General features: G+C 37.7%; 1 protein-coding gene across 2 annotated transcripts in view; it reads right to left on the bottom strand.

The window, feature by feature from the left end:
- Window positions 1-12,666: 12,666 nt before the first annotated feature.
- Window positions 12,667-24,435, bottom strand: part of dscama (Down syndrome cell adhesion molecule a) — a 227,980-nt gene continuing 216,211 nt past the window's right edge. For both annotated transcript variants that reach the window (XM_056466399.1, XM_056466400.1), the window contains exons 27-33: window positions 22,105-22,281; window positions 21,912-21,942; window positions 19,573-19,688; window positions 18,811-18,978; window positions 15,198-15,395; window positions 14,716-15,018; window positions 12,667-14,346 (exon numbers count right to left, since the gene is read on the bottom strand). In XM_056466399.1, coding sequence (XP_056322374.1) covers window positions 13,997-14,346; window positions 14,716-15,018; window positions 15,198-15,395; window positions 18,811-18,978; window positions 19,573-19,688; window positions 21,912-21,942; window positions 22,105-22,281 — 1,343 coding nt within the window. In that variant the 3' untranslated portion in view covers window positions 12,667-13,996. The remainder of the gene's footprint in view (window positions 14,347-14,715; window positions 15,019-15,197; window positions 15,396-18,810; window positions 18,979-19,572; window positions 19,689-21,911; window positions 21,943-22,104; window positions 22,282-24,435) is intronic.

Genomic DNA, 24,435 nt, shown 5'->3' with positions numbered 1-24,435 from the left:
ACATAAATTTATCACGATTTCAAGAGTTCACACTTAGCTGATGATTCAGCAAAAGCTTGTTTGGCATGCTGTCCCGGGAGAGAGCCCCTAGCTCAAGGGATCCTCGAGCCCGGGGCTTCCTCCCGTTTGCAGAGCACACTACGGCTAATTTTAGTTCATCCAATTCACCTATAGTGCATGTGTTTGGACTGTGGGGGAAACCGGAGGACCCGGAGGAAACCCACGCCAACACGAGGAAAACATGCAAACTCCACACAGAAATTCTAACTGGCCCAGCTGGGACTCGAACCAGCGACCTTCTTGCTGTGAGGCGACTGAGCCATCGTGCTGCTTAACTTGTTTTTTTTTTTTTTTTTAAAGTTTTCCCTTATGCTCACCAAGAATTCATTTATTGGATCAAAGTGGCCAATTTTGAGCACTTTGCTTTAGAACGACACTTCAATATGGCAGCCATGATTGTTTTCACTTCGAAATGCACTTTGGAAGGCGATAAATCGCATTTGGAACAAACCAAGGCCCACTTCTAATTCTACCCTTTAGCTCTTCCCCTTACTGCACCCCTCTTTTCAGGGAGGTCCCAATTCTTTTTTACTTGGAGGTGTAGGGGTAAAGGAAATGGCCATAAATCCCTTCAAATTGAGAATTTTCAGGACCATACAAGTGAAGGTGTATGAGAAGTTAGGTTGTAAACCTTTTTCCCGATCTTTCTGAATGAAATGTCTACTTTACTACATCCAATCAGCTTGCAGTAGAAAAAGCAAGCCACTCCTACTTTTTTCATTTAACATTTCTCTAGGAACTGCGTCAAAATATAAAAAAATGCAGCTTCCAGTTCACGCAGACTTTAAACACTATTTTCTGAGCTTGTAGCTTCATTCAAAATCCTGTAGGTTAGATCAGTGTTTCTCAACCACGTTCCTGGAGCAGCACCTGAACTGCATGTTTTGGATGTTTCTGTCTGTCAAAACCATTACAGGTCTCTCAGTCTCTGCTAATGAGCTGATGATCTGAATCAGGTGTGTTTGAAGACATGGAAACACAGAGCTGATGGTCCTTCATGAATGTGGTTGAGAAACACTGGGTTAGCTCATCGATTGGTGAATGTGATGAATTCATTCGTGATGCCAGTCTTGGCTTATTGATCTGTGAGAGCGATTCAGTAAATTACTTTAATGAATTAACACTTCTAAAACGAGAAGACACAAGCGCATCTCCTCGACACCTCACTAACCACAACAATCTTCTGAATCTCTCCAATCTCCATTATGTGCTGAGCTCTGTGAGTCTCGTATAGGTGGATGCAGAGAGAAAATCCCCCTCATGGGTCTAATTACGGCAGTTTTTCTGTTCAGAACCACATGCTGGGGTCTGACAGGTTCATTAGGTTTCAGCTGCGTGGAGGAGTTGGCTCTGATGTACCAGTACAGAAAGGAAAACACGGAGGGATTCACACTGATCCAAAAGCTATTGCTCACATGGAGATAAAACGTCTATTAATCTGTATTGCTCACTAGCAAACTGTAAAATACTCTGTGAGAATGCCATGGTATAGACATGGCTAATCTAAACCTGTAAAACCATGCACAGAAGCTAGCTGTTTGACTGCTCACATCATTTTCACAAAGACAAACATAGTCGGAGTAGTTATACATTATATCCTGGATTTTCCATGGTATATAATGGTGTTGAGAGGGGTATTGATACAGACATGGTGCAGTTGCAAGGTGAGCTGCATGCAATACTTTTTAATGCCCCACCCCTAACCCTACCCCTCACAGTGACATCACTAGCTCCATTGTGTGCATCATGTCTGACATTACAAGTCTGAGATGCACTGTAAACCCTAATAAGTTGAGACTAGTTAAATGATTTGAGGAAAGTGAATCCCTCAGTTCGTTTGAGTAATGGGGAATTGACAACTCAATTTAATTGAGCTGACCAAATAAGGTCTCGTCATTGAATTAACTTAAAAGTTTAATTATAGATAACCTAAAATGGCTAATAGACCAAACTTCTAATTTTTTTTTACTTACTCCCAGAGCTGTTTATATTGAAGTTGATATTTAGCCACACAATGTTGGTGTTTGGTAACAACATCTAATTTTTACAAGGTGGGTCCCAACCTGGAGGACCAGGACTACAGACAATTTAGCTTACCCGATTCACCTTCTATAGTGCATTTGGACTGTTTAGACTGTGGGGGAAATCAGGGAAACTGGAGCACTCAGACGAAATCAACACCAACACATGGAGAACATGCAAACTTCACACAGTAATGCAAACTGACCCAGCCGGGACTCAAACCAGTGACCTTCTTGCTGTGGGGTGTCAGCGCTACCCACTGCGCCACCCTGTCGCCCCTGCATTCATATTAACTAAGAAAAATGTATATTAGCATTTAAATAGCTACTAATTTTACTTTTCTCTTTAGTCAGATAGTGGTAGAGCCTCTTTCCTGCTGTGCTTCAGCAAAATTCAGCATCACAAGCAAAACGATGCCTTGTCATATAACATATATCGACCAATCAGCGTGGTTTGTCATGGCAGAATTTCAAGCACAACCAATCATTTTAAACAGAGACAAGGAAATCGTTGAAAGAAATTAAAAATTTAAGTTTAGAGAACTTAAAATATTACTTAAAATTTATATTTTAATTAATATTAAAATATTTAATATTAATTAAATATTCAACCATTATACATGAGGTGAGGCTGCGGTAAATATTTAGTTTCTAACATTGCATTACGTTTAAACTAAGTTCAGTGGAGCAACACAAAAATATTTAGTAATGTCGTTGTAACTTAGTGTCCCTTTACATCACAACTAGGCTATGTTTTAACTTACGCACTGCTGGTGCAACCGGCCCCTGACGCATATTGTACCGTAATCAACATAATCACTTATGTTAAATGTTGTTGTGTCAAATGCTTTAAATGGCATTAAATGCTTGAGCTCTTTAAAGTAGGAAGTTTTCTGATTGATTAAAGTTTTTATCTTACATAATATGTACATGACAAAAATAAGCAGATTATTTACACTGCCAAATTAGCATTTTAAAGTTGAAAACCTTGATTTCAGCTCCGAAAACACTTGACGGTGAAAATGTCTCACCGAAGTTTAACAAAGTGAATTTTGTGTAAACGAAAGACATTTTTCACATCAAAAGTTTGCTTCTGAAAAGAATTCTGTTCTTTATTAGAATTTATTGATATTTGTTTCCAGCTCTGAAATGATTTTGACTCCAATTTTAAGTGACCGTTGAATTTAGTAGGTATTTCTAATTCTAAACAAACCCATCCTTACAATCCATATGAAATCCAGTAAATCCATCCTTACAATGGTTGTTGCTAGATTGGATATGGATGCGGCCGGAAGTTAAGGAGAATTATTTATATTATTTATTAAATTTCCCAGTTATTGTATTTTATTAACGTCTACCCCCAACCCTAAACCCAACCGTAACAGTAATGTAAAAACAGTGGTTGTACAGAGTATTATTTATGCTATCTATTAAATTACCAAATAAATTGTATATTTGAATGCTTACCCAACAGTTACCCAACAACCCAACACTTACCCAACAACTAAACCCAATAGTCACAGTACTGAAAAAATATTAAGTATTGTTATACAGCGTCATAAAAAAAGCTTTTATAATTGATGTGCATATTGCGTATTCGATCTAGACTTTACCCCTTACAATAGCAAAGATAATGGTCCCATAATGCAATGCAAACACATAAACAAAACATGCACAAATTACAAAGCAAAGGCACCTTTTTTGAGCCTACTGTACTGTTTGTAGCCTAAATATCTTATACTATTCGATATTAGAGCAGTATCTTATACTAACTAGGCTATTACAGTATATTGTTTACCTTTGCTACTATTTTTCAATTAGAAAACTGTATTAAATAATTTCCGAGATTATAGCCTGTTTATTGTTGTATAATGCATATTATTATTATTATTGTTTTTACATATAACGTTTTAAAATAAATCTGCAGTGTGTTAATACACCATTCAGACCACAGCCAAACTGTTCTCAAGCAGATGCAATGAAGATTAATCCGCCAGAATGAGAGGCACTCGGCCAGATTCTCTTCTTTCAGATCAGTGTTGTGTTGCTGACAGCCGTGTGTTTCGGAGGCAAACCTCAATTCAGCACAACACAGCTTTATTTATGACAGCGGTTAATAACAGCTGAGCGAGAGCGTCTATAAATATGTGCCAGCGACGATTAATTTGTCGTGCACTTCAGACGAAGATGGAGAATATAGTTGTCACAATGACTAACGTGTTCCCCCATTACCCACCGGGCTGACATGGCAGTATAAAACCAATTTCTGTGCGAGTGCTGGAGGAAGAGCGTCTGTCTGAGTCTCTTCACCAAAGCCTCTGAATCAATACTGCAATTTCACAGAGTCGTTCGCGCGCTTTTGACGGCCGCGCGGGAATTCTCTTATCAAACGACAGACTGAGGTATGGGGCTATGGGGGAATAATAACATAAAAACACTAAACAAAGACTAAAAGGACAACATTCTTTGATCTTCCACCAAGTTGTTTCAGGTAAATAGTAATATTAATTTCGGATGAGAACTTGCACAGGAGGAAACTTCAGGAAGCTGACAGGAGACACCCATATAGCATTTGCGTTTATAGACATTTAAACAGTGTTAAAGACATAATTCGACCAAAAATGAATATTCTGTGGTAATTTACTCACCCTAAGTGCGCCCAAGATATAGAAGACTTGCTTTCATCCATAAAAGATGATTTTTTTTAGCTGAAATCCTGCGTGATTCATGAGGTGCAGGTCAGCGGTTACTGATTTGAAGTCCAAAAACGAAACAATAACAACAAAAAACATGCTAAAGGCAAAACAAAATACTCATGGCTTCTGATGATATAGTTTGAATATTTGAATATTATTTTTACACTATTGGAGCGACATGGTGGTTCAGTGGTCAGCACTGTCACCTCACAGCAAGAAGGTTGCTGGTCCGAGTCCTGGGTGGGTCAGTTGGCATTTCTGTGTGGAGTATGCATGTTTTTCCCGTGTTGGGTGTGGGTTTCCTCTGCGTGCTCCAGTTTACCCCACAGTCCAAACACATGTGCTATAGTTGAATGAACTAAATTGGCCGTAGTGTGTGGGAATGAGTGTGTATGGATGTTTCCCAGTACTGGGTTGCAGCCGGAAGGGCATCCGCTGTGTAAAACATACGCTGGATAAGTTGGCGGTTCATTTCGCTGTGGCAACCCCTAATGAATAAAGGGACTAAGCTGAAGGAAAATGAATTTTACACTGTTAAAGTCATGAATTCAAAATGTATCAGTAACTTTCTGGTTCACTAAACTTAAACTTACCACAAGAACTACAGAGGCAGTCATTTTGACCATTTTAAAATTTGGCAATTTAATAACGTTGATAAAATAAAACAAAAGAATACTGAGTGTTTCTACCATGAATGTCCATAATTTGCATTTGATGTGCCGTACTTTTTCCCATGCCTTTGAATATGTGTGCGTCTGTTGCCTAGCAACGTTCTGCTAACAAAAAAATAACTTTCTGATAGCAAAAACATAGAAGAGCAGCTTCCCTTCAGACATGTTTTTCAAACTTTCAAAAACAATGTTTTCACTGCAGTGGAAAAACGTCCCTGTTGCCGGACAAAGTGAGGTGCACTCCTATAACTCATACAATTATAGACTATATTTGAAAAAATATTGTATTTTTAGGGTAATGACTTTATAAAAAATGGATTAAATTAATTTATTCCCTTAAAATTCTACACACAAAACACCATAATGACAATGTGAAAAAAGATTATTTTTTTAATTGTTGCAAATTTATTAAAAATAAAAAACCTGAAAAATCAGACGTACATAAGTATTCACAGCCTTTGCTCAATACTTTGTTGATGCACCTTTAGCATATTCAAGTCTTTTTAAATATGATGCCACAAGCTTGGCACACCTGCCTTTGGGAATTTTTGCCCATTCCTCTTTGCAGTACCTCTCAAGCTCTATCAGGTTGGATGGCAAGTGACGGTGCACAGCCATTTTCAGATCTCTCCAGAGATGTTCAATAGGATATAGGTCTGGGCTTTGGCTGGGCCACTCAAGGACATTCACAGAGTTGTTGTGAAACCACTCCTTTGATATTTTGGTTGTGTGCTTTGGGTCTTTGTCCTGCTGGAAGATGAACCGTCGTCCCAGTCTGAGGTCAAGAGCACTCTGAAGCAGGTTTTCATTCAGGATGTCTCTGTACATTGCTGCATTCATCTTTCCCTCTACCCTGACTAGTCTTCAAGTTCCTTCTGCTGAAAAACATCCCCACAGCATGATGCTGCCACCACCATGCGTCACTGTAGGAATTGGATTAGCCTGGTGATGAGCAGTTGCCTGGTTTTCTCCAAACGTAACGCCTGGCATTCACTCCAAAGAGTTCAATTTTAGTCTCATCAGACCAGAGAATTTTGTTTCATGTGGCCTGTTCCAGGGGGGAGTGACTTCCGTCTGGCCACTCTACCATACAAGCCTGATTGGTAGATTGCTGCAAAGATGGTTGTCCTTCTGTAAGGTTCTCCTCTCTCCACAGAAAAACAATGGAGCTCAGACAGAGTGACCATCGAGTTATTGATCACCTCCCTGACTAAGGCCCTTCTCCCCTAATCACTCAGCTTAGATGGCAGCTTGCTCTAAGAAGAATCCTGGTGTTTCCAAACATCTTCCACTTACGGATGATGGAGGTCACTGTGCTCATTGGAACGTTTAGAGCAGCAGAAATTTTTCTGTAACCTTCCCAAGCCTTGTGCCTCGAGACAGTACTGTGTCCTCATCATTATGGGGCATTGTGTGTAGAATTTTGAGGAAATAATTGAATTTAATCCATTAATATAAAAAATAGTTGAAAAAGTGAAGCACTATGAATACTTTCCGGATGCACTGTAATAATAATAATAATTATATATATATATATATATATATATATATATATATATATATATATATATATATATATATATATATATATATATATATATATATATATATATATATCTAGCAAAATGCATCCAGAGTTTTAAAGCATTCACTTTGACAGAGACAGCAGATCTTATAATTCAAGATGTGAAAGCAAAAATCTTTTTTTTTCTATCCGACGTTATGAAATTAGCTGAAGCAGGCAGAGGTAGATATTGAATTAAGCCCATTTATACATAAAGTTTATATGTTTAATATCTGCAATTTATTAACTTATGTCTTGCTAATATTTTCAGGTTTCTTGTAAGTTAATATGTAAAATACAAACGATCGCTGAGACATTAGGCTACAATGAAATCCGGCCAAACAAGGGTTTTTATTTAGTACTGAAAACAACACGTTTACAAAAGCCTATTATTATACCCCTCACACTACTCATTTTGTTACTTGTAATCTTCTTTCGAATAAGAATAGTCAGCTGGACAGTTTCATTTTCAGAGCTGCTGCCTCAGTCAATGCGAGCAATAAAGAAGAAGAAAAGTGTGGAGCAACAGGTGGACAATTCCATTTTGGAGCAGTGGAGGGGAAATTAAATTTTATTGACAATGACTAAAGGACGGTGTTAATTATCAATTTAAAATTTTATTCATAATTGTCCCTACATTAATTGCATGCTTTCTATTTAGGATTTTCCACAATAAAAAAAACTTTTGTCTGGGTGGGCCAGCCTTCAGTTTGAGTGGGCCAGTGCCACCGTGGCCCTTTTGTAGCCTTGCCACTGCTTCCAACTGCATGGCACTGGTGATTGTTTTTGCTGTCTCATCAGCCAATGAGCACACTTCCCAACATTTAAATACCTCAGTGTCTTTGAGATAGCAATCTGCATTGCATTTTCGGAAACCCTTCTCCACTCCAGCCCTGTGTAAAGATCTGCTACAGGCTGCTACATTTTGCATATGCTTACAGCAGCATTGAGTTATATTCCCAAACAGCATGTTTCAAATAATTTTGAATATTTCAGGGCTTATTTACATTGTCTTTCAAGTTATATCTAAATCATCAAGACCACATTGGTATTACTAAAAAATATTATGAAATGGCTTGAATCAGTGAAATTACGAGTAAAATAATTAAGCAACCCAAGTTGTTTGGTGCTGACAAGCTGTTTAAAATATGAAAAATGAAGCAAAACAAGTGTCAGTGCTACAAAATAATTTAAAAGCAATGCAAAACAGCAAGAGAATTAAGCCCTGAAACTTTGTGTCAGTATTATGAAATAATTTGAAACACAATTGCTGTCTGAAGTTGCATACTGTACAATAGGTATTCTTTATATAATTTAGAAACTATTCAAATATTTAAAAAGGTATGTATGAAATGCAGATGTACTACAATCGCCATGTTGTTAATATCACATGACCTACCAGTATCAGCACTGCACAAACCAACATAGGCTCATTCTGAAAACGTAGCCCTATATACATTTCTGGAGATCGCAAATTATGTGTCCAGAGGTACGCATGGCTGCATTTTGTCTTTAAAATTAAAGCTACAGGGCGGTGTGATACCGTTCCTTTTTGTTCTTATTAGCTGAACGCTTACCTTCATATGGATGACTTTTCCACTGTTACCAGTTTGTCCAATGGCTCGCCACATACATAAGTGGACTTGTGACGTGGAGCGGAGTTGACTGCGACAACGGAGTTTGAGTCCGGTAAAAAACGGTTAAAAAAAAGCGGGTAAGACAGAAACAAAAGCCAAAAAAACCATAAACAAGTAAATAACAGGGTGAGAATGTGGTAAAATCTGAAAACATGGTAAAAATCAGGCTGCCGCAAGGGCTTTTCTTTTTCTGGATTGAGTTTTGAAAACACTAATGGTTGGGTTTAGGGAAGGGGGAGGGTGGGTCAGTCAGTCAGTCAGTCACTCACTCAGTCGACAGCGGCCTCTAGTGAATCTACGCGAGAACAACAGGTGCGAATGGCTCTTGCGAGAGAAATTTGAGATCTTAAAAAGCATACAAAGCGGCCTCTGGTGCATTCGCAAAAACAAAACTGCAAAAAAAAAACATAGCTCCTGGGACGTTTTTGCCGCTCTCCAGAAATGTATATAGGGGTACGGTATCAATAATGAGCCTAGGTTGGAACAAACCGTCCTCTGTGGGCCCATTGGACAGTACTGATAGTAGCTTCACAATCTTAACATCCCGGTTCTTCAGTCTACTTTTTAAAAATATACTAAGATTTCAGAAATATGTTTTTCATTTCCTACACAGTATGGAAGTAGTCATATTCAGACACAAAAATTAACATTAGGCATATTCAGAAGCAGGCATATTCTGAAACAAAAATTAACACACCTGGAAAGAACTCTTCCACTGTTTTGCAAACACTTTCTGACTTGTTTGCACTGATGATTTCCGCTGTTTGTGTTGCGGATTAATTCAGTCGCATTGTGAACTATTTCTGACTGATGTTTGCATTGCTAATTTTCTGCTGTTCCCCCTGAGCCACCAAAGCAGAGCAGAATCAGTTGTGCCTTTTTCCTTTCAGGAGAATGTGTGCTCCTGCTGAGCTCTCCGTCTCTCGTATGATTATGATTTCCAAAATGAAGCGTCTCTAGTATTCATCCAGATGAACAGAGATTCTGATTTTGCTGTGATTAAAGAGCTCAACCAAAACAAAATCATAAACTCGCCCTCCGGTCATTCTAAACCTAAAAAGAAGAAAGGTTTTAAATGACAAAACTTTGAGAGTAAAACAAAAAATAATATGATATACTGTTGTAAATATATGGTTTCTTGCACAGATCAATCATTTGTTTCATATTGAGACTTGTGGATTTGCTCTTCAGCGTTTGGACTTTCAGCAGTGAAAGCGAAACCACACTGAACTGAACTAAACTGAACTTCAACTCTGAAAACTAAGAAATAAACATGAATAATTGACCTTAATGTATCATCTCAGGCTAATAGTTATGTTTCCATCCAAAGATACAAATTAAACTTAAGCACAAAACTGGAATATCATATAAAACATTTGCGATTAAAGCAGCATTTCCATCTAATGAGTCAAAGAGGACAAGATCAGCACCTCCTGATAAACTGGTGCCAAATATATATAAAAATGGAGTTCGCTGCAGTTGAAGAAGCCACTGTGGGGCTTTTTTCTTATAGAGTAATAAATGCACCCTTTTGTTGCTCTAGGAAGTAATAATACTGACCCATTGTGATGATGGATATTCAATCATGCATTTTCCTTCGGCTTAGTCTTTTATTTTTTAGGGGTAGCCACAGCGGAATGATCCGCTAACTATTTCGGAATATGTTTAACGCAGAGGATTCCCTTCCAGCCACAACCCAGTACTGAGAAACACACATACACACTCATTCTCACACACGCACGCACGCACGCACGCACGCACGCACGCACGCACGCACACACACACACACAATGGCCAATTTAGTTTATTCAATTCACCTATAGTGCATGTCTTTGGACTGTGGGGGAAACCAGAGCACCCGGAGGAAACCCGCACCGACACAGGGAGAACATGCAAACTCCACACAGAAATGCCAACTAGCGCAGCCGAAACTCGAACCAGCAACCTTTTTGCTATAAGGCGAAACTGCTAACCACTGAGCAACCGTGCTGTGCCGTAATGACAGATATTTGGCGGGTTTTTAAAGTAACCACATTGCTAAAAAATGCTTTTCTTAGTAGTTTCTAGTCCAAATACCTGAAATTTCTTACGTACATTTTCTAGACAAACTAAAAATATTGTTTTGTTTTGAGAAAGTGTCAAAATTATGTGAGTTTTTTCTTAAAACAAGCAAAATAATCTTGTTTTCGCTTTAAATAAGTTTTTTTGCCAGCAGCTTGCCCTCTGCAACTCAACATGGTTGCCCAATGAAGCTTATCAGGTCTGAGCCCGGTCAGTACCCGGATGGGAGAGCACATGGGAAAGCTCAACCTGCAATCTGTGTGGGTCCTAATGCCCCAGTATATTGATGTGGACTCTATACTGCTCAGTGAGATGTTAAACAAAGCTCCTGACTCTCTGTGGTCATTAAAATTGCAGGATGTCCTTCGAAAAAGAGTAGGGGTTTAACCCCGGCATCCTGGCCAAATTTGCCCACTGACCCCTGTCCATCATGGCCTCCTAACCATCCCCATATCATAATCGGCTTCATCACTCTGTCTCCTCTCCACCAATCAGCTGGTGGTGGTGTGCAGTCTGGCGCAATACCGCGTCATCCAGGTGGATGCTGCACACTGGTGGTGGATGAGGAGATTCCCCCCAAAAATGTGTAAATCGCTTTAAGTGTCCAGAAAAGCGCTATATAAATGTAGGGAATTATTATTAGTAATTTTGGTGTATTATTTCTGAAAATAAAACCAAAAAAAAATCTAAAATTTTAGATATTTGACTAAGAAAAAAATATATATGAACAATAAACCATTAATTCAGTGCAAAACAACATTTTAGATGTTTTACAATGTGCTTGCTCCCCAGGTTTGTCCATTAACGTAATCAGCCATCATGCTTATGTTTGTCATCACATGATCTGTTAAAACAAAATGACATGGCTTTTTCATGCACATGCTGGAATTTATTTGGGAAATGTGTTTCCGTTGTAGTTTATGCACATTTTTTTCTTATCGAATAAAACATTTATCGTACTCAATACCCGGGACGCTGCTGACCGGTACGGGCCCTATGACAACATTCGTGGGTGTCGCAAAAAGTGAAGAGCATGGTGGTTCTGGTGGGCCCCTAATAGTATCTCTGTGGGCCCCAAAATGGCGTGGGCCTTTAGAATCATCCTAACTTTCTCCCACCCAACGGCGCCCCTGCTGTTTTTATGTGCATTTTTCTTAAAATGTCATTTTTAAAGTTTTCAGTGTTTCACATAGTTTTAATAGGATACGCCAAAGATATGTGGATAAAAGTGTATATTGAACAAAAAAATAGCTGGCTGGATGGACGTGATGTCTCTGATGACCTGTTGGTTCTGTTATTTGTTTATTAATTTAATTTTACTAATGTATTTTAATTGTGTGTGCATGTTAAAATAGTTAAAATACATCGAAAATAAAAGTAAAATAAGTGGACGGAATCATACTAGTGTTTGCACGTTCTCCCCATGTTGGCGTGGGTTTCCTCAGAGTGCTCTGGTTTCCCCCACAGTCCAAACACATGCCCTATAAGTGATTTGGAAGAACTAAATTGGGCATAGGCTATGAGTGTGTGTAAATGCGACAGTGTATGGGTGTTTTCCAGTACTGGGTTGCGGCTGCAAGAGCATCTTCTGCATAAAACATATGTCGGAATAGTTGGTGGTTCATTCCGCTGTGGCGACCCATGATAAATAAGGGACTAAGCTGAAAGAAATGAATGAATCATACTAGTTTTGTTTTGTCTGAATATGATTTTTCAACTCTCAAAGTTATGATATGTATTTAATTCTTTAATGTTCTACTGAAGATGAAGGTCACATTTTGGATAATCTGTTCATTTTTGGGGAGAACTATGCCTTTCCGTTCATCTCTCTGAGGGGAATGCCATCTTGCTTAATTCTTCACTTTCACACTTCATCACAATTCACTCAGATCCCGTTACATACCCCACAGCAAAAATGAAGAGTGTTAACCAAACTGCCAGATTCGTTTGGGGATCAACCTTTTATTAGTCGACAGGATTATCATGGAAAATCTTTTCTGGAGTGTCACGACTGTGAACACCCTGTCAAAAAGGAAATAAAGAACAAAATAAAGGGTGAAAAACAACAGAAAAACATTTGTAAATGAGCATAACGAGGACAATAGATTCATCTAATCAAATATAGCGAAATATTATCTCACAATTCTTCATCATAACTCTCCCTGCAAAGATAGTTTTGGTGCAGAGCGGCAACAACAACACATTGCTACCATACGGCTCATAATCATATAGAACTGCTCGTGGTTCTTTATCATTAATATCATCATCATCATCATCATAATTGTTATTCTTTTTTAGGGGATCTCTTTAGATTGTCTCAGTTTTCCCTGTAGTGCAGCATCTCTGCAATGCAGCAAAAATAAATCTAATGAAGACAAGAGAGAGAGAGAGCGTGCCCTGAAGACACCTTTCTAGTGCACTACACATAGGGGGTGAAAGAGTCACGCTGTCGGTGGTCTGATCTCCCCCCATGCAGCATGCTAAATCAACCTTTGCTTCCACCGCATCTGTTTTACACCTGAATCTGTCGTTTTCATCCGCTCCGGCTCTCAGAAAAAGCATGGGCAAGAGACAGGACAGCAGAAAGCAAAAGTGGCTCATGGATTTTTCATATTGCACCATTGGAGAATGGAACACAAATAATCATCGATCAAGACTTGCTTTGCTAGGTTTAAACAAGATATGTGCAAACGTGACTAAAGGACTTTATTCATAATAATAATAATAATAATAATTAAAAAAACGTCCCTGTAATACCCACAAATAAAAGCGATTTTATATATAGATTTTTTTTTATATATTTATACTCGTAAGAATACGAAATCTTCACTTCATCTTGATTATTTTCGTAGTGAAAAAAATTTCTGGGTTGGACCCTCCAGTGGTCGATATTCATACTGTCATCTTCGTCTTAGATTGGTTCGTCCTCATGCACTCCCAGGAAACGGAAATTGGCCGATGGAAATCACTCAATCGCGCTTTTATCTCAAACTAATTACACACAAACAAACAAAATCTCAGTAAAAAAACGAGTCAAACGGATTCCCAGTCGTTATCTTGTGCACGCTAAACTGCTAAAATAAGTCGATTAGTAAATCCTGGTCATTAATAATCATAAAATCGTTTTGGCAATCTCTAGGTGAGTGTGTGGAGTCGTCTTTAAGAAGTGAGTTCACCGTTTTAGAAAAAGCATAAAATAAAGAAACTGTCAGGAGTAGAAGTGGAAACGTATATATACAACCGCGCATGAAAGAGTTCTCTTGTGATTTTTGTTTTTTTTTGTTTGTTATACCAGTGTGTAGGACTTTGCGTAGGGATTGTTGGTCTGTTTTAAGTGTCCTCTGGAGTCCAGCAGTGATTCCTGGGAGGTGCTGATTTTGGCAGCTTGTGCCAAGTCTGTCCCGGCCTCTCTCTGTGGAAGTGTGGACGCTGTGCCTGACTGCCACTGCTGCACGTCTCTGCTGGTCGGCACCTCCATCGGCGTGGGCTCCAGCAGTGCGGGACGCTTCAGCGAGCGGGTCTTCTGTGGCTCCAGACAAGCCTGGCCCATCGCCGCTTCCCGAGACGTTCCCGACACTCCCCGGTTTAAGAGGAAGTCCATCCGCAGGTATGGAGGAAGGTGGACGAGCTCTCCTCCTGCAGGACAGACGAACACACTTCAGTTCTGATGTCAATTACACCTGATATTACTGTTTATTGATTTGGTGCAGTTTTCACAAGCAATCGGTACATTTTTAAGTACTTACAGTTGATAGCAAAATGATTAGCCCTCCTGCAAAATATCAAATATTTCTCATGTGTATTTCTAATAATACTTTTTCTTGTGGAGAAAGTCCTTACTTGTTTTATTTCGGCAGTTTTTAATTGTTTTAAACCAATTAAAGGTCTATATCTTTTTCCGATCGGCTGTGGCTCGTGGCTGTGAGGTGACACTGAGCCATTTTCACCTAACATTTTTTTCCACACATGTAGCGTAATGAAAATAAAGCTGAAGACTTGATGTACCTGGTCTGTGGGCTTTGGGAACGGCCATGTTGATGACCCTGCAGACGTCCTGTGGTTTTGGAGGTGAGGCAGTGAACCTGCAGATGCCCGATTCTGACGGCGTGCTGGAGGTCAGACTGTCGGTGTAGTCGTTGGTGCCGGCGGTCATCTGCTCAGAGGACGTGTCTGAGATGAAGCACTCGGTGATGGTGAATTTGGCGTGTCGCAGCTGCTCCTCCATCTTGGCGTGTTCGTAGGCTCTGGCCAACTCCTCATATGTAGAAGACGCGCTCTCAGTGGACACCATGCTGCTGCGAGCACGGTCTGAACACATTCATAATAATAATATGATTTTATAACATTGCTAGTATTTATTATTTAGCATTGGTTATATATATATATATATATATATATATATATATATATATATATATATATATATATATATATATATATATATATATGTAGGTATTTATCAGTACTGGCACGGTTATTGTACTGACCTGTGTCCTGTGATGGACTGACACTATAGCTGTCACTCTCCTTGTCCACTGATCCGGCAACTCTGGGCGTCCCGAGCCTCCAGTCGGTGCTGAGCGTGTGCACAGAGACGGGTGGATGAGGCCGGTTCAGCGTCCACTGACTAGCGTAGCGGTTACGAGCCGCGGGACCAGCTTTAGCAGTACGCCGAGACGTGGGATCTGGGGGACAGTTCAGTTAAACAACATTAGACCTATTCCGTAATTCAATCTATTGTGGTAATGAACATGCACAATACTGATATTGTGGTCACTTCAAAATACAGATAATAATTAATAATATCAACATTTAGAGTGCTTTTTAAATAATATTCAGGTTGTTGTATTGGCTATGATGTTCATAAAAGCGACAAAGGACTGAATAGACAGTTTATTACACAATTTCACATGTCAAGAAGTAGCGAATCGCACTCACACAAATACTCTCTTTTTAACAATTTTTATTCTACACATTCCTTAGGAAACAAAACCATAAACATTTCGGCTCAACGCTTTGCTCAGTGTGTAAAACTTTTTACTCCTATTACCATCTTTTTAAGTCATCAATCGCATTTACATCATCCAATGTTTAATGTTCAATCGTTGCTACGTTTCACGTTGTTTTGTTTGTTTTCTGTTTTCATTCTCTTCTCTCTCCTCTGTTGTGTATCGTATCCTGTTTTAGGTATTGGTCGAGGGGGCTGTCAATCACCATCTCAATCTGCGCACCAATCAGGAGCTGGTCCACACAGTATAAAAGCCGTGTGTTTGCGCTGTTTTCCAGGAGCGCTTGGCTCACAGCCAGATTCCTCACTTCTGTCGGCCGGCCTTTTCACTTGTGTTTGCTTAGTTTGGTTGCTGTGTTGTAGTTTTCGCTCAATTTAAGTGATCGATTTATTAGATAAGCTTGTGCAGCTCAGTTTAGTATCTATTGAGAAGTTGAACGATCTTTATGAGAATTGGATTAATAGCTCTTGTTTTGCTAATGGCTAACAGTGTGTACTTTACGAGAACTCTAGTAATTTGAGCAGCTTAGTATCTCTATTTGTTAGTTAGTTTATGGAGGCGTTGCCACGTGTAATTATGTTTTAAAGTAGTTATGAATTTTAGTTAAGCGACGTGCTGAAGATAACGGTTTAGTTTCTGCATTTTTCTTTGTTAGTTTAGTGGGTTGGGGTTTTGTTAGATCGTTTTGTTATATTTATTTCTTTGTTTTGGCAACCCTCCAGTTTTCTTTGTTTAAAGGGCACATAGTTTACCCCTTTTTCTAGATTTAAGATAAGTCTTTTGTGTCCCCAGAATGTGTCTGTAAAGTTTGAGCTCAAAACAACCATCAGATTATTTGTTATAGCTGTCTGAAGTGTCTGTATTATAGCCGGTAAAACTTGGTTGCTGTTTTTTTGTACTGGGCCTTTAAGGCTAGTCCTCCCCGCCCACTGTTCCCACGTGCCTGTCAGCAACATGCCTCAATCGCCGCCCTCGGCTGCCTCAGGAAGCAGATCTCACGTCGCGTTTGTGAGAAATACTACAGTAAGAACTTTACCAATCAGTATTAGATGTATTTTTTGTGAGTTGCAACCATGAGTCACACACAATGTCGTTACAAAGTTCATGCACACACACAGCGAGGACACGCACGCATACACACACACACACACGCAGAGAGAGAGAGAGAGAGACAGCGCGCACGTTTAGCTTCGCACTCTGCACGCATATGTGACAGGATACAGGTTAATCCTCACTGCTGTATGGATATCTCTTATATTAATGTACAAAATAAACCTGATTTAACGTCCACAAACCAGGATCTTTTTTTATAATTGTTCTGACTCGCGGCTGTGCTGATTAAGTGTATCTGAAGTGAATCGCTGTAATTCATTACACACGTGCTCTGTTTTAAAACATTTTAAACATGTGAAACTCACTCTTGATCACGTTTGATGATGATTAATGATCCTAGCGAACTGAACAGACCTTTTATTCCCAGTTGCTTTGTGCGCATCCTCTCTTGACGATATGATTATACACGTGACTACCAGACATGTTAATGCGCGCAGCTGTCAATCAATTTGGTGGGCGGGGTGACCGCACTCCTACGTCAAGTTGCGGTCGGTCTGAAAACCGCTCCAATTGGTTCACCCTTTTCATGTTGTTAAATTTGAAAGAAAAGGACTGGGTGTGTTTATATCACCCCAATATGACAGTCTATATACTATATCTACACACATGTCTGTGTAAACAGCTTGAAATGTAGATTTTTCACCATAGATGCCTTTTAATTCGATTATTTAAAATTACATTTACATTACATCAAATTTCCTATATTCATTGTTTGACATTCTCTGTTTAATAAATACTTATTTTTTGTTTCACTTAACCAGCAGTTGTCTTCATTAGAGACTCACTGATTGTTACGGTTCATCCATTTAATATCTTAACAACTTAAACACGTAACAATCGTTAAAAACATTACTTTTATATACACAACAATCTGACTACTTGGGGTGGGATGGTTCACAAAATTGACGGTTAGTATCTCAGCTAATGCTTTTCAGTTTGATTCAGTTCACACTTAAATACCATTAAGAAATACCATACATCAATATAAAATACATAGCCTGCTTATGCAACGGAGGCCAGCTAGTAAGCGCTGTGCAGGTAAACCTCACTCCTCTGACATCTAAAGGTGCTCTAGCGACAGACGCTAGAGGCCATGGTCTTTAGCCTCCTTGTTAGAGCACCCAACTCCAATGCGGAGGGTCGCCGGTTTGATACCAGCTCGGAGCGGGTTGGGTGGTGTAGGACCGGCGAGGTTATACTAACAGTATTTAAAAAATATATTCTCAAAGCCATGTATTAATTTTAATGTGCGGTAGTTTTTGCTGCTGTCGTTTCAAAATTAATTTTTCATAGGATCACATATTCCAGCCAAAACACTAAAATACTCCAAACACTCGCTTCCCTGTTAACATGATTGAAAAACAAAACAACAACGAATGAATCGCTCACACACACACACAAAAAGATTCATTGGATTTACTACATTTTTTAAGGTTAGTGGTTGCAAATAATTGATATGGGATGAATTTAAACAAAAAAAAAGTTTACTAAAGTTCAACTTAATTTGTTTGTTTAAATTCAGCCATATAATTTACCTTAAAAATGAGTAAATCAAATGAATATTTTTTTTCACTGCACGTAACAAACCCTGACAACAGGACCAAACTTTTTTTTTTCATGAACCGTCGCATCCCTACAGAATAAAGCACTCTAAAAGTTTAAATAATAAATAATTACTCAATAATAATTACAGTTACTCACTGTAAAAAACCATTACTCAAAAAAGTAAGTAAACCAAAATTAACAAGTTGAATTTATTTATGGACAGCAGGAAGAATAGCCACTACCTTGGTAGTGCCTAATGGCGATCCTGATAAATAAATAAGAAAATAAAAAATAAATAAAACATGGATTTATGTTGTAACTTAGAACTGTTAAGTTGACTTAACTTCATTTGTATAATTATGCGTGTAGTTCATGTACTTAGTAATTTGAAGACTGCTTTATTAATGTCCTAAAATATGTGATAATATCTTACTTGACAGACTGCTCTTACTGGTCCCAGGACGGACATCCGAGACGTCCACCAGTGGTCCGGTGGCCTGAGACAGAGACTGATAGTGGACGGAGTGCGTGACGGTGGCTGATTTCTGCTTGGCAGTTTCTCCGAAGTCATTGTCGGTCAACAGAACGGTGGATCTGTCATCTAGCAGGGATAGCAGAGAGGGCACTATTAGAGGTTTATATACAGCTGAAGTCTAAATGATTCGCTCTCCTGTGAATTTTCTTTTCTTTTTCAAATATTTCTCAAATGATGTTTAACAGAGGAACGAATTTTTCACAGTATGTCTGATAATATTTTTTCTTCTGGAGTAAGTCTTATTTGTTTTATTTCGGCTTGAATAAAAGCAGTTTTTAAATTTTTAAAAGCCATTTTAAGGTCAAAATTATTAGCCCCTTTAAGCCATTTTTTGATTGACTACAAAACAAACCATCATTATACAATCACATGCCTAATTACTCTAACTTCCCTAATGAACCTAGTTAAACCTTGAAATGTCTCTTTAAGCTGAATACTAGTATCTTGAAAAAAATATCTTGTCAAATATTATTTACTGTCATCATGGCAAAGATAAAATAAATCAGTTATTAGAAATGAGTTATTAAAACTATTGTGTTTAGAAATATCTTTAAAAAAATCTTGAGAAATTGGGGGAAAAATACAGGGGGGCTAATAATTCTGACTTCAACTGTAGTATCTCTGTTCAGATGTTAATGCGGATCATTTAACGCGACTCACCCACGGTCTCCATCGTGTCTCTCTCCTCGATGAGCAGCTGTGCTCGGGGAATATCGATGTGCATGCGGAGCGTCTGCTGCTGCTTGTTCATGGTGTCTGACGGCCTGGTGTTCTTACTGGAGGAAAACACAAACAGGCCTGTCGGTTACATCAACTCTTTTTACTTGCGCAGAACAAGACATGTTTCTTCTGAGGAAACATGAAATGATATTTCTAAGAAAAGTCTTGTCGCCTATCCAAGTTTTAGAAACAACAAATAATAATTTGACCTCTAGTTGATCATTTGGTATCAAGGGGCTTATATGAAAGGCAAAAGCCTCTAGATTAGGCTTATTTTACCAAATTAAAATAAGATCATGTCTTGATTTTTAATTATTTAATTAGGACAGTAATTTCTGACCTTACTTAGACAAAAGTCCTGCCACTTAACAGAAACAATGTCCAGTATAGAATATAAAGTCATGGTGCAGTGGAAACAGAATGAGTATTGTGTCTGACTCTATCATGAGCTTGTAGGACTGCATCCATACATCTCTGCAATGACTCAAATCACTTATTAATAAAGTCATCTGCAAGTGTAGAGTATTGACAGGAAAGAATGGGGAGCAGAGAGAGGGGAATGATCAGCACAGAAACACAAGGCGGGAATCGAACTCGGGTCGCCGCGAGCACTGAAGTGCATGTGTTTACGCACTAACCACTACACCAGTGGCGCCGACTCCCTCATAATCTTTAATCAAATCCCATAACCTTCCCTCTCCCTCGAAAACTTTTCTTCACTTTCTGGTCACATGGAATGAATTCAGGGTAGGGCTATCAGTCATTTAAGGCAGGGCTATCAGTCATTTATTGCACGGTTGTCAGTGAGTGTCTCGTTTCTGCTCTGAATTTGTCCAATCATCAATCGTCCTTCATTTTGTTAGCAATGCCCACCTTTCAACAATCAGTTCTCAAAGAACAAAATCATGCACCTTTCTATTTAAAAAAAATACATATAATTTTAGGACCCTTTCAAGTGGATGCATGTCACGATAGCAGAAAAAAACGACAATTTTAACTTCTGTTATATGTCTTTTCTTTAGACTCTCTGCAATTGTTTCAGTGAATCTGTTCAAAACAATGAGATTTATTTCTGCTCAATATTCTTTAAACTCTTTGCTTTTTGTTCAAAGACAAATTTTACTGAACGGCTTCAGAAGATGAGGATTGTAGAGAATTGTATGAGCAACCTGGCTGTTGATAAAACACTTGATAGAATATGGTTCGTCGAATGATTATTTGGTGAGAATTTTCCTTACCCCTCATTATAGCGAATCGGTTTAAATAGACTGATTCAAGTTTATTTTACTTCTGGAGATTTGGAATATACTGAGCTTTAACTACTCATTGTAAATCCTCATAGAGTTTTGTGTGAGTGAATCTGTTTAAAAGGAATGATTCTTAAGATTGGGAATATATTGAGACACGTGAAACACAAAATTCTGATTGATCATCACTTAGCGGTATGATACATGAATGTGCTCCACACAGGTTTCTGCATCTTGTTTATGTACACTATGAAGAGCAGCTACGCTAATTATTCTCTTTATTCTCTATTTCCACCTGGGGATACTCATTCCGAGGCCCTCAGACTATGCAGCGCCACTGATTCTACCCAAGACCAGCGATGAGATGATCCCAAGGTTTCCATATTCTGGACCAGGCCGTATCCTGAGCAGCTAATTATCTTAAAAACCATCGACTATTCTTAAATACATCTGGTTTGTAAATAATGCAATACTTATTTTAGTAATGAAAAATAAATCACTCACAAACTATGAAAACACAATTATTAAGCACATTATAAATGTCGTTGCAAGTCAAGAATAGAGCATTTTTTATTTGGATAATTTTTTAGGGGTTTTTAGAGGTTCACCTTTATTGTGAAGGGACAGTAGCGATTTAGAAACAGGAAAGTATGGGGAGCAGAGATAGGGGAAGGGTCGGCAAAGGACCTCGAGTCGGGAATTGAACTCGGGTCGCCGTGAATACCTCGGTGCCATGTGTCAACGCACTAAACACAAGGCTATAGGCGCTGACAAGATTAAAGCATTTGTAACTGCAGTTATAAACTTCTTACTAACATTTATTAATGTAGAGTTAATGCTTAACAAATAATGAATTCACTATATGCTAATGCTTAATAAATGATTCATGGTGTGTAGTTATTATAAAGTGTTACCAAAAAAGGTCATATGGGTTTGAAACTAAATGAGGGCAAGTAAGCGATGACAAAACTTCTATATTGGGTTGCTTTACAAAAACTATACTTTTGTTAGAGAATAATCAAAAGTGTTTACCTCATAAGCATTTCAGCCAAACTTTTTGCATCTGCAGAACAAACAATAAGCTTTATTAACATCAACATAAAAACAGAAGTACAATAGAGTCATGAAAAATACAGCTTGTGTGAGTCAAATCTCAAACGAAGACATATGCTGTGTTTTAAATGTACGGTGAAAGTGCAATGGTGTGTATTTTGGAGCCTCTGACCCCTGAGCCGCTTCAGCCTCTGCTCTCTCCTCCTCCTTCTCAGCACCATCAGCAGGACGAAGAGCAGCACCATCCCCACCAAGATGCAGGAGATCGTCACCATCATCTTCATCCCTTCATTGCTGGTTTTCTTCACCGGGTCCTTCACCGGAGTCTTCACCAGCGGAGGAATGGTGCCTTTGACAAACAAAATAAATCGAGGTTTAGCTTTCAAGCACAAACAGATGGATTTAAAGGGCAGGTTTAAAGCTCACTGTGATTGGCTAAAGAGAATATCCTCCAAAAAAGATGTGTACAAATCTTATGCTGCACTGTACAAAAAAATCTGTGAAAAAAACAGTCAAAAGACTGGCAGCAGGCCATCCAGAGATATTGCGTTAAATTACAGACAATAACCATTTCATAAAATTACATGCAAAAACTGTAAAAATACAGAGCTTTACAGTCAAAATTCATCAAATTACAGTTTATTTCTGTTGATAATTTGCATTTAAACTGTTAAAATTATTACTGCAATTATACATGTTATTGCTGTCATTTTATAAAAAATTACTGTAAATATATCACTTATTATTGTAATTATACAGATTAATTAATGTGATTTTAAAGCGTATCACTCTAATTATACAGGTTATTACTGTAATTATATACATTAATGCGATTATAATGATTATTACTGTAATTATGCAGGTTATTACTGTAACTATTAACATTAATTAATGTGATTATAATGATCATTACTGTAACTATGCAGGTTATTACTGTAATTATACACATTAATTAATGTGATTATAACGATCATCACTGTAATTATGCAAGTTATTACTGTAATTATACACACTAATTAATTTGATTATACAGATTATTACTGTAATTATGCAAGTTATTACTGTAATTATGCACATTAATTAATGTGATTATACAGATATTACTGTAATTATGCAAGTTACTACTGTAATTATACACACTAATTAATGTGATAATACAGATATTACTGTAATTATGCAAGTTACTACTGTAATTATGCACATTAATTAATGTGATTATACAGATTATTACTGTAATTATACACATTAATTAATAAGATTATTCAGATACTACTGTAATTTTGCAAGTCACTACTGTAATTATGCACATTAATTAATGTGATTATAAAGATACTACTGTAATTATGCAAGTTATTACTGTAATTATGCACGTTAATTAATGTGATTATACAGATACTTCTGTAATTATGCATGTTATTACTGTAATTACATACATTAATTAATGTGATTAAGCAGATTATTACTGTAATTTTGCAAGTTATTACAGTAATTATACACATTAATTAATGTGATTATAATGATTATTATTGTAATTTTGCAAGTTATTACTGTAATTATTCACATTAATTAATGTGATTATAATGATTATTACTGTAATAATGCTAAAATCTCTAAATATTCCATAAATTTCCACTTTTAACACATTTAAATCCAAAAAATATTTTAAAGAATGATTAAAAAAAGCTTAGATACAAATAATTGCTGTTGTCATAAAACACTGTAAATATAACTCTAAACTATATTAACACATTTTTTAGGATATGTAGGTTAAACTCAAAACAATTTGCTTGAAAAAATACAAAACTGCTATATGTACATTTTTTATTTCTTTCTTTTTTTTTTTTTTTACAAAAAACACATTTGGTCATCATTCAACAAATGGCTAGTGTCATGTGAGGACGCCTGCGCAACAAAGTTGAAGATCAAATAGAAGTTTATTAGGAGAATCGTCTTGCAAGGGGCAAGGCAAGGGGAAACACATCATAACGCTCACTAAACAGTTTAAGACTCAGCAGCGATGTGTCTGTGTGTGCTGAGTTTATAGTTCTTGAAATCAGTCCATAATGATCTTCTGGCTGTGCGTGTAATGTGCGAGATGCATGCTGGGAGTTGTAGTTCGTTAAAGTAGCGTGTGTGTAGTTTTCCAGCGATTCGCAGTGGCTAGATTACTGGTAATCATAACAATTGGCATAGCAACATTGTTAGATTAGTAAAATAAACATTTTATAGTTTACAGTGCATGAATTATATGCAGCCTACAAACAATAGGCTATTATGTGACATTATTAACCTCACCTTAATCTTCATATGATTACTATCTTCACTAAAAACAATGTGACAGAATTTTTGTTTCCCTATTTTTACAGGAATAATCTGTAAATATTACCGTAAAATTACGTGTTCATCTCTGAAAATACAGAACGTTTCCTTTTAAAAAACAGAAAAATAACGTAATACCAAAATACAAGCAATAACTGTAAATTTAATGTTAGAATTTTTTATT

This window comes from Danio aesculapii, chromosome 10, assembly GCF_903798145.1.
Source record: "Danio aesculapii chromosome 10, fDanAes4.1, whole genome shotgun sequence".
NCBI lineage: Eukaryota > Metazoa > Chordata > Actinopteri > Cypriniformes > Danionidae > Danio > Danio aesculapii.
Note: the sequence above shows the minus strand (reverse complement) of the source record. Positions and strands in the feature narration are given on the sequence as shown.